General features: G+C 44.9%; 1 protein-coding gene across 3 annotated transcripts in view; it reads right to left on the bottom strand.

Annotated features, from left to right (window-relative positions):
- Window positions 1–12733, bottom strand: part of TFDP2 (transcription factor Dp-2) — a 751258-nt gene that overhangs the window by 589129 nt on the left and 149396 nt on the right. For all 3 annotated transcript variants that reach the window (XM_069618279.1, XM_069618278.1, XM_069618277.1), the window contains exon 2: window positions 7074–7178. In XM_069618279.1, the coding sequence (XP_069474380.1) occupies window positions 7074–7076 (3 nt within the window). In that variant the 5' untranslated portion in view covers window positions 7077–7178. The remainder of the gene's footprint in view (window positions 1–7073; window positions 7179–12733) is intronic.

Genomic DNA, 12733 nt, shown 5'->3' with positions numbered 1-12733 from the left:
GTTTCGGGACGTACTACGACTAGAGTCAGTCGACCAGTTTGATTCTAGTTGTGCTACTTGACCATCTGAATGCGACAGCTATTAACTTGTAGCCAGTGCTCCAGATAAGATTTGGAAGTAGGGGTATTTTACTCCCTATTTTTGGGAATAAAATTCTCAATGAGAGTACTTTACAAGCATTGAGAATTTTCTAAGCAAGTAAAAATCTTCTTTAACTAAAAACCAGAAATGTGTTTGTAATTTTTATTTCTTTGAACCTAGTTATTGATGCACATTAAAAGATGCATGTTTACTTCTTCCGATTAGGCAGTAATAATAGCAGTGTCTTCCTGTGGTACAACGTGCACTACTGGTCCAAACATATCCATAACGTTGTGAGGGTGAAAGCAGGGTTGTAAAAGTGTTGGGAGTATTTTTACTACCCCTTTTTATTTTTTGGGGAGTATTTGCCCATTTTCAGGGAGTAAAAGTGGCCGATACACCCCGTATCTGCAGGGCTGCTTGTAGCCACTTGGTGGAGTGGCTGTCCAGTTTTGAATACCTTATCCTGTGCAGTAGTAACTTTGTTCGCCTCTTGCTGGTTCAACTTTTACTCCTTGGTATCGCTGTTGCACTACTGGCTAATCTAATATGCGTTCTCTTGCATTGTATGCTTTGCTTCCTCATGTGCATTCCGAAATGCAATGGAATCCTCCATTACCCTTCCTGTTTAATTTATAGCGTTTTTAAGCTCATTTGTCCTGCAAAAATCATACATTTGCTTCACCCTCATTTGTGCAGCTCTACTGGTTCATTTTTACAATTCGTATTTATAGTTTCTTTTGTGTTTTTTCCTGCTTTTCTATTCCATTTACTTCATCATAACTGTGGTTGGATCAACTCATTAACTATGTACAGTTCGGTGAATCCACTCGCACTTCGCACTTGGCCAATACAATTATGCAAAGTCCTTGAAGGAATGATCCGTAAAATGAATGTGCCAAAGTCTTGAAAGGGTTGCTGGTGAAGTTTATTTTCTGGCGATTTCATTGTGCAAAAACAGTCAACATGTGTTTCGACAAGAAGTCTTTCTCAAGGCTGTGCGTTCATATTTTAGAAACAGGTTGGACAGTAATAATGTTTGTTTCACATTGAATAATTTGTACAATCAGTTGCAACGTGGAAATACACCTAAAATAACATAACACATAGTACAAGGCATAACAAAGTGAAATGTGTTCAAATTGTTCGTACATACCTCATACGAGCAAGATTCCGGATAGAGGAAAGAAATATATGTATTGAAAAGATTAATCATGCAATTTAGTACCATTTTAGGTGTGATTTATATGTAAATAATAAAGTGAGGGCTGCACTCATTCAGTTATAAGTCCCATGCATTCTGAGTCACCCATTATGTGTCCCACCAAAGCTAACCATGTTTGTTCTCATATATAGGTGATGTCACAGTTGCGCCCAAGGTGAGTTGTGCTTCCACCACTTACATAGTGATTTTTACTTGATAAAGGGATAAAGTCACCCAGTCTGGGTCATTTATCTAAGGAAGTGCCATTGTCCCTGTAATGGGCGAGTAAGGTATAACAGGTCTAACCTGATTAGGGACTCGTCCAATAAGTTATTTTTGAATTGTCCTGTAGACCAAACGGACAGGAAAATATCTGAGTATCTGCATAAGTAATTGCACTAGGACACTCTGAATGCTTGTGACTTAGTGCTATTAATTACTAATGTGAATGGAGGTGTGCACCAGAACTCCACAGCATCTCCCAACCCCCCTCGCCCCCACCAAAATAGCGCTAGTGTGATACTTGCATGATGGGCTGCGCTTCGGACCCTGGAGTCCCTGTTCGCTGCGCAGCTGTAAAACAGCCTCAGGCGAGAGGACAGGGTGTGTGGACGCTGTGAGGGAATGAGAATTAGGCACACAGGCATCTGCGCGGTCGTGTTTGGTTCACGGCATGTCCTTGTTATTATAATTACATAAAACAACGTGGAAGCACATAATATATGGCACAACATCTTTCACAGGGAGACACGAACAAGGCACTTCACTCTGTGAAGAGCAGGAAAAAGAAGAAAAGGGGACCTAGGCAGGAAGTGCCTCATGGGGCTCAGTATGAGCATAAGGACTATCAGAGACACTGGGATTCAGGGGAAATGCAGCCTGGATATGTTTTTCTTCGTTTTAAAAACACCCCAAAAAAAAAAAGTATATGTTTTAGTAAAAGAAAGTATGAAGATTTATATCTGCTGAAGGGTAGAAAGAAAGAAGAGAAAGCATAATATGCCGGTAAGATAGCTCAGCGGGTTGAGCGCTCCCTGCCGCGATCTGAGCGTGATCTGCAGGTCGCAGGTTCGAATCCCGGCAAGGCCAACTCAGCTTTTCATCCTTCCGAGGTCGATAAAGTAGTACCAATTTCGGTTGGGTGATATTCTATGTAAATATGTGCTCTGTAAAGCGATTTGGATTAAGGCGCTATATACATAACACATCATTATCTTTATAATGTTCGCCCCAAGGCAGGGGCAATCTTTATTGTTGATGATAATCACAACACAGAGAAAAAAGTGGCTTATTAACTTCTATCCTTTTGCAACTTGCAAATCGACTCAATTTCGTTGGTACAAAGCAATGCTAAATTAACAATGAGATTGTGGCTGTCTGGATGGGACTGTACGAGTTAAAGTATAAGTCTTTTACACATTCAAACACAAACAGAGGAAAACCTGCACAAGACCGAAACACTAATCCAACATCGCACATCAGATGCACCGATGTCACAATATCCCACAACCAACAGAACCAAAATGGAGCTGAATGCATTCAGACACCAAAGTATCGCTACCCAACAACTCTTAACTTCAATTAAGAACCCACGACTCAATCTGGCACATCACATTGTCAAACATCCACCAGAGGCAATAATTATCGGTCCAGGCGGCAAAGGTCACGTCCATTTGAAGATCCAAAACTCAACAAACTTAATACATGTCGCCCTAGACAGTAGCACCTTCACCGCAAACATTGTGCACACATTTTCACTTATTCCAGGCAATGGATAACGGCTAAGCATCAAAAAACGCGAAACCAATCAGACAGAGCTTGTAGTTACTTTGTGTCCAGTCAGACACAAATGAAATGTTAGGTTATGGTATATTTGTATAGCGCCTAACTGATGAGCAGTGCATTTGTATTGCAGGAGAACAACATTACATGGTACTATTATTTACGCCCACAGACAAATGACAATTTTGCAAACAAGACTAGTGCTGTAGCCTTATATGTTTGCACTGTTATGTACTGGATGCAGGGTGCTTTGTGATTTGCCATGTCAATAACTATGTGATTGCTTGCCTGGGAACTAAATTTAACAAGGGGCTCAGTCAACTATAGCAGTCCATGGCTCTGCAATTACATGCCATACAGTACTTTGTATTACATATACATTTGGTAAACATTACATGTTAAGGTTGGATTACATTGCACAGCGTAGAGGGTGAATTAGGTATAAACAGGGTTATGTAGCATATTTAAGAAAATCTGTACACATTACCTAAATATTAAGAGTAACATACAGAGTTAGATAACTAATACGTATAGAGTTATAAAATAATACATACACAAACACCAGACAAATTCCGATGGTTTGGCACAAAGGACTACTAACCCAACCAGTCTACCTAAAATGATTTTTACAGGACAAAACATCACACTATAGCCCTAAATGCAGACCACCTACTTTCTAGCACAGCCATACCCACATTAACCAGAAATAAGAAAAATATTACAGCAGAAAAATATCTTGCCCCATATCTTACCCAATCTTAACGCCCTACCAGACCATACTGACCCAGGCCTTCTAGTGGAGGAATTCAATAATGCAATGACCATTGCTCTCGACAACACTGCTCCGCTTAAACTTAGGAACAGTAAACCCAAAAAGCATCTTAACTCCTGGTTTACACCTCACCTAAAAAATCTAAGACTGCAAAAAAGAAAATGTGAAACGGTATGGAACCTACATCCTACCGCAGAAAATAAAACGAATCTAATAAATATCTCAACGCAATACAAAAAGGATATCATCCTGGCCAAACAAGAAACCTACAATAACAGGATTACCCAAGCCAACTCAAGTATGAAGGAGCTTTTCTCCATGCTAAAAGAACTGGAAACCTCTATTGCAGTACAGGATTACTCTATTAAAGACAAAACCTGGTGCACAGACATACAGTTGGCACTTACCAACAGAGTGGCCAATCTCCAAACTAAAATTGCTCTAAAAAAAGCTTCACTATCAGCCCAAACCCAAACTCCCCTGAATAAAACACCTATACCCAAGCCCAAAGTAGTCACTCAATTCAACTTCTCCAAAGTCTCAGTGATTGAGGTAGAGAAAACTATTTTGGCACTTAAACCATCCAACTGCAAAGGCGACCTATGCCCAGCACAACTGATCAAGGACGCGGCTGGAGACCCAACTCCCTTCATCCCTAAACTGATCAATACCTCCTATACCACGGGCACCATTCTGCGCAATCTAAAGGAATCCTGGGTACTCCCCCCCCTTCTGAAAAAACAAACATTGGACCCGAACATTCCCACAAACTACAGGCCCATCACAACGGTGCCCTTCTTACTAAAAATTCTAGACAAGGTTGCATACACCCAAATTCAGAACTTCCTTGAGGTGAACCACCTCCTTGGCGCCCGCCAATCCGGTTTCCGACATCAACATGGCACAGAGACTGCCCTTATCGACATCAAGGCCCAAATAGACCCACTCAGAGACATGGGTAAACTAGTATTCCTCCTCCTCCTACTAGACCTCTCAGCCGCCTTTGACCTGGTGGACCATAGAGTCCTGTGTAACCACTTGGACTCCGTGGCCCACTTTTCAGTGGAGGCCATAGTCTGGATACAGTCATTCCTCAGTGACAGGACCATGAGGGTGTTCTCCACTGCGGCAGCAGACCCGATACCCATCACTTGTGGAGTGCCCCAGGGATCCTGTGTCTCGCCAACAATCTATAATATCTTCACCAAGCCACTCTTTGACGATCTTGACAATCTGGGTATCACCTATACAAACTATGCAGACGATACCCAGATTCTCCTACCACTTACCAGGGATTACGGAGAAGATCTGGCTTTGGTGAATAGAGTCTATAGCATCGTTCAGGCATGATGGCCAACCACGGCCTATTCCTGAACGATGACAAAACAGAGCTCATCATCCTGGGCACTGCAGCTCGCATCTCTAAAAACTCAACCCAAATTACTCCGCATTTATCATCGATGGGAACACAAAGTCGTCAGAGAAGTAAAAACCCTAGGTTTCTACCTCGACTCGTCCCTATCCTTCACCAAACAGGTGAACTCATTGGCCTCAACTACGGCCTATACATGCAAACTAATACGAGCTGGGAAACAATTCCTCTCAGATGACAGTTGTCTAATCTTAGCCAGAGCCCTTATTCTGTCAAAATTAGACTATTGCAACTCCCTCCACATAGGGGCAACTAAACAAACCATCAACAGAATACAAGTGCTCCAAAACAATCCACTTAGAGCGGCCCCAAGTATCCCCAGAAGATCACATATTTCTGAAATAAGATGGAAGCACAAATGGCTATCTACCCAAGAAAAAATCAACCTCAAATCTGCCTCCCTCATCCACAAATGTTTAAACAACAAAGCCCCACGTTACCTAACAGAACGATTCACTAGGAAAAATTTCACTAGACCAAAAAGAATAGTCAGCCCCAACTGCCTTCTAGTGCCTAGATTTAAACTGACCACTATTGGAGGATCCAGCTTCCCAGTAAGGGCAGCTCAATTGTGGAACTCCCTACCCCATGCACTCAGATTTGACCAAACGTTCAACAAATTCAGAAAGAATACTATAAATTGGCTCACTGAGAACGCTACATAACTCGCACTCTCCCCATGTATACCTACCTCATCTTTTGTACCTGACATAGATTTACTACTATGAAAACGCTAGCGATATGATGACCTATTGTCTGTATACTGTCTATACTTGTTCCACCTGTGGAGTCGAGAAAGCTGCTTGTTACCATGCTTTGTAAATTTGTAACTTCTGTACCTAAACTGTAAGCCTTCTTGTCACATGCGCCCTGCTATCCCAGGGTCCGGTGCGCACAATAAATAAACAAATAAATAAATAATAAATATAATAAACATGTACCCCCGCAAACCAAGACTTTGGTCTGCACGAAAACCCAGAGTAATAAAGAAATGTAAACATTCCAGAACTCCTATGGCATAACAAGTCCATACGAATAGCATAGATTATTGTGCACTAACTACACAGATGCAATGAAGCCATACTAAAATTAAGGGCAACCAAAGAAGGCAAACACGGGACATTCAATGACACAAAGTGACAACTGCCTCCACCAATAGAACTCCTCCATTACCACAGAACTCGAGATTCTGGAGATGGCAAGGGGTTGATGATGGCACAGAATAAGTGGTGGGCTAGGAACAGAGGGGGGGTTTACGATAACAGCAGGAGAGAATAACTTAATTCTTAAATTAACATGCAAATGTACGATTTATGTCAAGATTATCCAGATTCTAAATGGACACCGCCTTCTCATCCTTCCTCTTCTTCCCATCCACGCAAAGGCACAACAGAAACAGGGCAAAAGTGCGGTGTGGACAGCACTATGCATGGAGGGTAGCCTCCATCCCACGTTTTGGAATCCACTGACTGACGCTGGCAGGACCACAGCATGCTCACACCATACACAGACTCTATAGAACCTATCAGAGCATCACGTGGCCCCAGTCACTCTCCACTAGCCCGTTTCACAAAACCAATGATCCCATCAGGTACTTCTCGGTTCACATGGCGTGCTGCAGAAATTACATTTCAGATTATAAATAAAACTAAGCAAAAAAAAGTTAAATGTAATTCCGCTCCAGACATTATTTGCTATTTTTGTATATGCCAAATTTCCAGTGGGTTAGCCCTGAACCAAAAAATAGTTTGTCCAATTTTCATCTGCAATGCATGGAGTAAAATTATAATAGATGTACTCACCATTTGGGGGCCAACATTCACATTAATGGGTGCTAATGTTTTTGGTAAAATCTTGATGGAAAGGGGGATGTTTGGTACTGGAAACCAAATTTACTCAGTCGATACCTAAAAATGTCAAAACAATGTGTTAAAATACTATACCGCATTACCACATATTTCAAAGGTACGGATACAAAATACATTGGTGAGCATTTAAGAAAAAACAATAAACAAGGTAAAGCGGGTTCAAGAAATAGTGAAGGATGCCACCGAAGATGTTATTTGTCCCGTGAAGGACTTCCTTTATTCGTCAAACTATTTATTTTACTTGTTACATTAGAGATGTATTGATAGGACACTACACTGCCAGTACACAGGCTTTAGAACTCTATAGGGATGAGCACACTTCGCTTCTATACACGGATTCATTCTGTAATATCATTTTTTTTTCAGTAAAAAAATAAAAGGCAGTCTTACGAACGGAAATGACGCATACAGGAAGAAATACGGTTGACAGAAGCAATCCCTGGGTACGTCCCTTTACAATAGAGGGTGGATGTCCAAATGAGAGTGAAGCAATTGATGCAGAACACGCAGAATGCTAACCCAGATCAGAGGCAGAGGCAACGGGTAGATGAAAATAAGATGCATGATAATGTATGTCTAGTGCCAAAACATGCGATTCATATACAGGGGCAGTCATGTGTCCGTTTGTGACGGACAGTGAGGCGATGGGAGACACCCCATCTTTGGCCAATAAGTGAAACTTTAATGTCCAGGGAGGGCACTGTTGGTGAGGGGGCAAGGAGAGAGAAGGAGCGTAGGCGGGAAGAAACACATGAGAGGAAGAAAGGTTAAGGGCAGAGAAGGATCAGAGTTCAAGAAAGAGTAGCAAGAGATACAGTCAGCAAGGTAGGATGGGGGGGACCTTAGATACATTTTTCAGACAACTACAAGCCTCAAAATGTGCACTCGCCACTTGCCATTGGGTGGTGATAACTGGCCCAGACAAGTGAGAAACGCTTTGTTGGTGTATTTGGATTGAGGAGACAAGTGAGATTGTATACCTGGTCAGTAGCATGCAACTTGAAATGTTAAACTGAGCAAGCAATTTTGCCTGGAGGGCCATCAGGTCTGTTTGCATACGTGGGAGAGTTGTGAGGGAGTTGTGGAAGGATGAAGTGTGTGTCTGCAGTTAATTGAGAACTTAGTTTAGGGGAAAGAAGGATGAGATGGGTAAGGCCAAGGAGTAGAACTGGCAGGTGTCATGCGACGTCAGACAGTACACATGCCGATGAAGATGGTGGGTGTCAACACAATCTTTTCAATTTAACTACCGGAAATAGGATTTTCGGATAATCGGTGTGGAGTGCAATTTCTTCCACCAGCACCGGAGAGCATATTCTTCACAGGGCCTGAACTGTAGGAGGAAGTGGTATTTAGTATATCAAACAAGAGGGCCGGGCCTAAGGCAGTGATGCTACAATAGAGTAATGGATATGTATGCCTCCTCTTTTCCGAACTGCATTTACGGCAGCCTACATGCCACAACACAGAATGTGAAGGACCAGGGTCATGGTGTGCAGAGCTAGAAAAGAAAGCTTGCTTACAGGGTAAGTTGAAAACGGATTAGCTCTTGGATTGGACTGCAGCTGAGAATATCGGGGTATAGGCCACACCTATTTAGAGAGCACTACCACACTGCACGTGGCAGTCCAGTGGACACAAGAGGGGTTTAGCTTCACCCAGTGAAGACACAGAGTCTAGCTTTAAAACAGGAGGGATAAGACAGTATAATGTAGGGTTTGAGAAGTAATTCACAGACTTGGGAGGCCATAACAAGTGGGAAGCCAAATATGATTTTAGCCTCAGACCCCTGTGCGTGTGTTGGGGTGATATGAACTATCACACATTAACCTGGATGCATCACACCTGCACAAGGGAACGTTTTGAAAGGGTTTCGCCTGAAACACAGTGAATTTGAATTTTACTCTTCCATTAAGAGGGGTGCCAGGACCTGGTGCCAAGGTGACATCTACGGGATGTCAATAGGTCCAGAGTAATTCAACCAGACTAGAAAGGGAGCTTGCCAGCAGAAAACACGTGGGCCTGGTCTGATCACCATACATTTCTGCAGGTCTAGATGTCTTATGCGAGCCAGATGTAACGGACAGATCATCGCAGTCAGGTGGTCCAGTGGCTTTTCACAGCACACTAGTGCTCCTGGGCCAGGGAGACCGTCTCGTATTCAGGTTACACCCAGGTAATAAGCACATACACAGTGGAGATGACATGTGAGTGGAGGTCCTAAGTGTGACATTTTCGAAGTGGTGGTGAGGAGTATGGGATTAATAGGTAGCCAGCAGAGTGATCAAAGGGAGCGAAATTGCTTTATGGATTATGTCATGTTATGTGCCACAAGTGGCTTCTTGCCCCTGTGCGAGACTGCATAATGAGGATTAGAGTTGCTTGGCATAACTACGTTCAAGTAGTTTACTGAACTGAAAGTGATTCTCAATGGCTGCGAGATGTTTCAGAAGTGTGTTTCACACCTTTGGGTCCAGGTGAGGAAAAGACTGGCCCCTGATGGACTTATTGATTTGAGGTTAACGCTTTGCGCTGGCTGCTGAAGATCGAACAATCTACCAGCAACTTATATCGTAAGGCGGGAGGAAAGCAAGTTTGGTCAAAGTCATGGAATGCCCAGTGCGACAAGCACATGACCTTGGACCGTGCACTGTTTTAAACAGGAATCCAGGGCAAAGCTATTATTGCTGAACTGTTCCGTTCCCTGAAGATGTGATGAGCACAGAAACTGGTCGGAGGGGAACACAAGTGGCTTACTAGATCAATTGTGCAGGGAATCGGAGTGTGCCCCTTCCATCTTGTACTATTGTGCTTGTGGAATCATGGAGGGTGGAAGACCCAGATTCTAATAGGGTGCTGCACCAGGGTGACACATGCACTGCTACTCCTCCCCCACTGTGGGTGTTTGGGTGTGAGCAGGTTCCCAGCGAAACTGATGACTACACAAGTTCTTGCAGCAGATTTAATAGTGATTCACTACTCCTGCACTGGCTGTGAGCTGCACATTATAGACTGCCAACCTGAAGATGTGATGAGTACAGAAGCCGGTTGGAAGAGCACACCAGTGGCTGAGTAGTTGAATTGTGCAGGGAACCACAGTGCACCCCTTCCATTTTGTACTGTCGTGTTTGTGAAACCTGGAAGGTTGAAGCTCCAGATTCTAATACGGTGCTGCACCAGGGCGATTAAATCCCCCGTAGACTGCTTTGGGCTGCGGCTCTGAATGCGGTAGAACCGCAGAGAAAAGTGTCATGCTTAAAGCCCTTATAAAGCATCCTCCAGCCCTCCCGTCATAACCCCTGAAGTCAGGTAAGTGAATGGACAGGGAGAGGTTGGTGGGGGAGGACAGTGGGGGGGGGGGGTAATTTGAGAAATAGAAGAAAAAGGTTTTGTTTTTGGTTTAGTAGGGTGGGTCAGGAGACAGAAGGAGGATGGCCAAAAGACCAGAGGATGGAAAGAAGGAGTGGACAGGTGGTTGGAGAGACGTGTTCTGTGGAGCAAGTGTGAGAGGGAAGAGAGTGAAGTAGTCATGAGGTTTAGGGAATGGTAGTGATAGTGAGCGGTAGTGGCAAGAAGGGAGGCGATGGCAGTGGTAAAACAGTAGAGCTTGTAAGTGGGAGGTGGGAGTAGTGGTCGGGGTAACAGTGGAAGTGGCAGTAGTAGAAGTGTCAGAGGAGAAGTGGTAGTAGGGAGAAGCCGTAGTGTAGTAGAGATAGCAGTAGTACTAGCGAAGTAGGTGCAGATAGGTGGTCTAGTTGTAAGAGGAGAGAGGAAGTAGCGTGGCAGCAGGCGGTAGTACTAAGTGGGGGAGTAGAGAAGGGGGAAGTAAGGAAGAAAGAAGGTACCATCTAAGGGTGGTGGTAAGAGACGGAGTGAAACATTTGAGGGACAGAAGTGTGGTGGAGAAAAGAACACCCTGGGACACCAGCGTAGAAGGGCAACGTGAGACTGGCTGTGCTTGGTGAGAGACTCCAACCGCGCGAATGAAGGCACCATCCCCTAACTTCCCCAGAACATAAGTGGGGCTTGGCAAGGGACAGATAAAAGACCCCTAGGAAGTAGATAGTCAACACTTCAGCCATAGTCATAGTATCAGACAGTGTGGGTTACCATGCCCTAGAACCAGAGATAAGGATGCCTGTGCTAGAAAGGCGGCATCCCAAAGGAGACTAGAGAGTGAGGGACGACCCTAGCACCAATTCCCTTCAAGACCCAGATTTTAACGAGAGGTTTATTTATTGGGTATTTATAATGCGCCTATACAGCAAATGGTGTTCCAAGGTGCCACAAGACAAAAAGGAAGGGTGGGGGGGGGCAGGGATGAAGTATAAAAGAACAGTCCTACTAGGCCTTGTGTCATTCGGATCGCGCAAGTGCAGTAACACGAAGTACAGGGGAGTGCAAAGGGGGTGGGGGGGAGGGGAGGGGGCGGAGATGCCGGTAATAGAGGAATACAATAATTCAAGGTGGGAAAGGAATTCCAGATCAGAGCACCGGAAAGTGGGCAGGTGCTGGGGGCGGTGGGTGAGGGGGGAGGAAAAGACCCTGGGCTAGACAAGTGCTAAGAGGAAGCAGGTGGACAAGTGCCAGGGGAAAGTTGGGAGTGCAGGGAATTAAGGTTCACATGCAAAGTGTGAGGACGGGGGTGGCCTGGGCTGCTCAGTAGGGGTAGGCTCTGCCAGACTATTACAGGGGGAGGGAGTCCGGTAGGGCAAGTGCAGGTAAGGGGAAGGGTGGGGGGGTGGGCAAATCGGGGGAGACCTAGGTGCTGGGGTAGACTGGGCGAGGAGGGCCGGGTGCCCTGTAAGACCCAGAGGGAACCAGGCAGCCAATCAGAATGCAGCAGCGCGGGACATTAGCAGGGGAGGGGAGAGGGGAGGTAGACGAGAAAAGGAGGGCCTTCAGAAGCTTCCAGGACTTAAGGAGATCCAGCTAAAGCCTGAGACGGGCAGGGAGGCAATATTCCAGAGGGAGGCTCCTGCGGAAGAGAGGGATAAACCCCCCACTCTCTGCATGGAATAGCATTTGATCTGCAGAGAGTTGGAGCTAGAAGACCAAAGGGCTCTAGCAGGGAGGTATTTAGGAAAAGAGAGTTGGATGTAGCGGGATTCCAGACCCCATAAAGCCTTGTGGATGATGCAGAGGGTCTTGAATTTGATCCTCACAACAATTGGGAGCCAGTGGAGAGATTTTAGGGCTGGAGAGATGCGTTCCCTGGGCTTGAGGCCAAGGATAAGTCTTTCAGTCCTGTTCTGGATTAGTTAAGGGGGCGAAGGGAGGAATTAGGCAGATTGAGGAAGAGGAAGTTGCAGTAGTCCTGCCTAGTGAGGACCTGAGCTCTGGAGACAATGATTTTCTGGGGGAAGGTGAAGAAGGGGACATTGCCTCCGAGGAGGTGTAGCTGAAAGTGGACCTTCTTAGCAAGGTCTGCGATGTGAGGAGAGAAGGAGAGAGAGGAGTCGAAGATGACACCAAGGTTTTTTGCCTCACAAGAGGAGGAGGGGATGGGACCCATGGAGGGTGACCAGAGAGGAGGAGGGAAGAATGGAGCTGGGGTCCCAATGAGAAGGATCTCAGTTTTAATGGCCTTAAGG

Source organism: Ambystoma mexicanum, chromosome 10, assembly GCF_040938575.1.
Source record: "Ambystoma mexicanum isolate Mex_15411 chromosome 10, UKY_AmexF1_1, whole genome shotgun sequence".
NCBI lineage: Eukaryota > Metazoa > Chordata > Amphibia > Caudata > Ambystomatidae > Ambystoma > Ambystoma mexicanum.
Note: the sequence above shows the minus strand (reverse complement) of the source record. Positions and strands in the feature narration are given on the sequence as shown.